This window comes from Trichechus manatus, unplaced genomic scaffold, assembly GCF_000243295.1.
Source record: "Trichechus manatus latirostris isolate Lorelei unplaced genomic scaffold, TriManLat1.0 scaffold00085, whole genome shotgun sequence".
Lineage (NCBI taxonomy): Eukaryota > Metazoa > Chordata > Mammalia > Sirenia > Trichechidae > Trichechus > Trichechus manatus.
This window is the reverse complement of record NW_004444021.1, coordinates 11,392,169-11,393,700: the sequence shown is the minus strand read 5'-3', so window position 1 is coordinate 11,393,700 and position 1,532 is coordinate 11,392,169. Positions and strand designations below refer to the sequence as shown.

Here is a 1,532-nt window from a genome sequence, read left to right as displayed (position 1 = left end):
TTATACAAGAGGTTTAGGGTGGAACTCTGAAGAATGATACTTGAAGGATGAACAGATAAAAACCTAAAAAGTAAGCTGAGAAACAGCCTCAGAAGTAGGAATAAAGCTAGGAGACTATGGTTCATGAGGCCAAGAATGCAGAATGTTTCAAGTGAAGAGACAGTCATTTTGTCAAATACTTTAGAGTTCAAGCAAGAAAAAGTCTGAGAAATATCTAATAGGGATTTGGAATCAAGGAGGGCTTTATAGATTCAATGATGTACAGATGCTGAAAACTAGAGACAGCAAGTACAGATAATTCTTTAACTGCCATCAAATCTGTAAAAAGCAGAGGTGAGGTATGTAATTATTTTAATTATTGTTACATTATTTCCTATGGTCCTACATGCTTACATATTAGAAAACAGAGCACAGCAGAAAACCTACTTTTGTAAGCAGTATTATGGTTTCGAAGGCAGTTCTGTATTGAGTTTGGGAAGAAAGCTGAAAACCAGAAATATCAACCTAAAAAACAGAGAAAAAGACAGTCTTTAACATAAGAAACACAACTATACATTTCTGTGGTTGAAATGTTTTAGCCCCTAAAACTAAAAATAATTCCTCAATCTATACTCTACTGGTAATTACAGAAATTCAAAATAAATAAGAAAAATTGAGTTGTCAGGATGATTATAATTATTCTGGTAAAATGACAGTCATTCATAAAATGAGAAATTAGTAAAGATGAAACAATTTACACTGATATAGACAATCTCATATATAACTTTAGTACCATCAGTGAAGTAGGAAATGGATAGTATATAATATAGTATATTAGAAATCTTAACAAATTAAATCTCGGCAAGTACAGTCAAAGTTACATCTGATGTAGCAAACTTCAACCACGTCATCTCCACAGTGTAAACAAAAATTACTGTGTGTGACCCCCATATGAACTGAGTTAACAGAGTAATATACGCTACTACTTTAACTTTAAATCTTGTCATTATAAAAAATTTCTAAGAAAATGAAATTCATTGATTTTCATATTCATTTGAACATTAAATTGGTATGCATATGACTTACAACAAAAAGTAGTTGTTTAGTTCTTTCTATATGCTTCAGGAATTTGTGGCCCATTCCTTTGTTCATATGTGCTCCTTCTATTAAGCCTGGAAGATCAGCGACTGATATCTAATACAAAGTTAAACCATTTGATGAAAAATAAAAAACTATAAAAACCACAAGTACAATCACATCCAAAATTTTTTATGATATTTCAAATATAAAGTTCCTTATTTGTGATTACCATTTCACCTTTGAAAAAGCCAAGATTCATTTATGGCAAAATAGATGTATTAAAAATCAAAATCCTTTGTTATCAGTAATTAGAGTCCTGTTTTTACTTACTAATCTAATGATCTAGGGATTTTAGGGATTAACATTTATCAGTTAAATAATTCTCATTAGAATTTCATATATTATATTGTTCAATATGAAGTTTTCATAGGATTTCAACTTTTACAATCTAAATTCTTAAGAGTTTACAAAGA

General features: G+C 29.9%; 1 protein-coding gene across 1 annotated transcript in view; it reads right to left on the bottom strand.

Moving 5' to 3' along the window:
• Positions 1-1,532, bottom strand: part of GTPBP10 (GTP binding protein 10) — a 26,610-nt gene that overhangs the window by 6,093 nt on the left and 18,985 nt on the right. Inside the window, exons 6-7 of the mRNA XM_023736082.1 lie at positions 1,066-1,173; positions 427-504 (exon numbers count right to left, since the gene is read on the bottom strand). Coding sequence (XP_023591850.1) covers positions 427-504; positions 1,066-1,173 — 186 coding nt within the window. The remainder of the gene's footprint in view (positions 1-426; positions 505-1,065; positions 1,174-1,532) is intronic.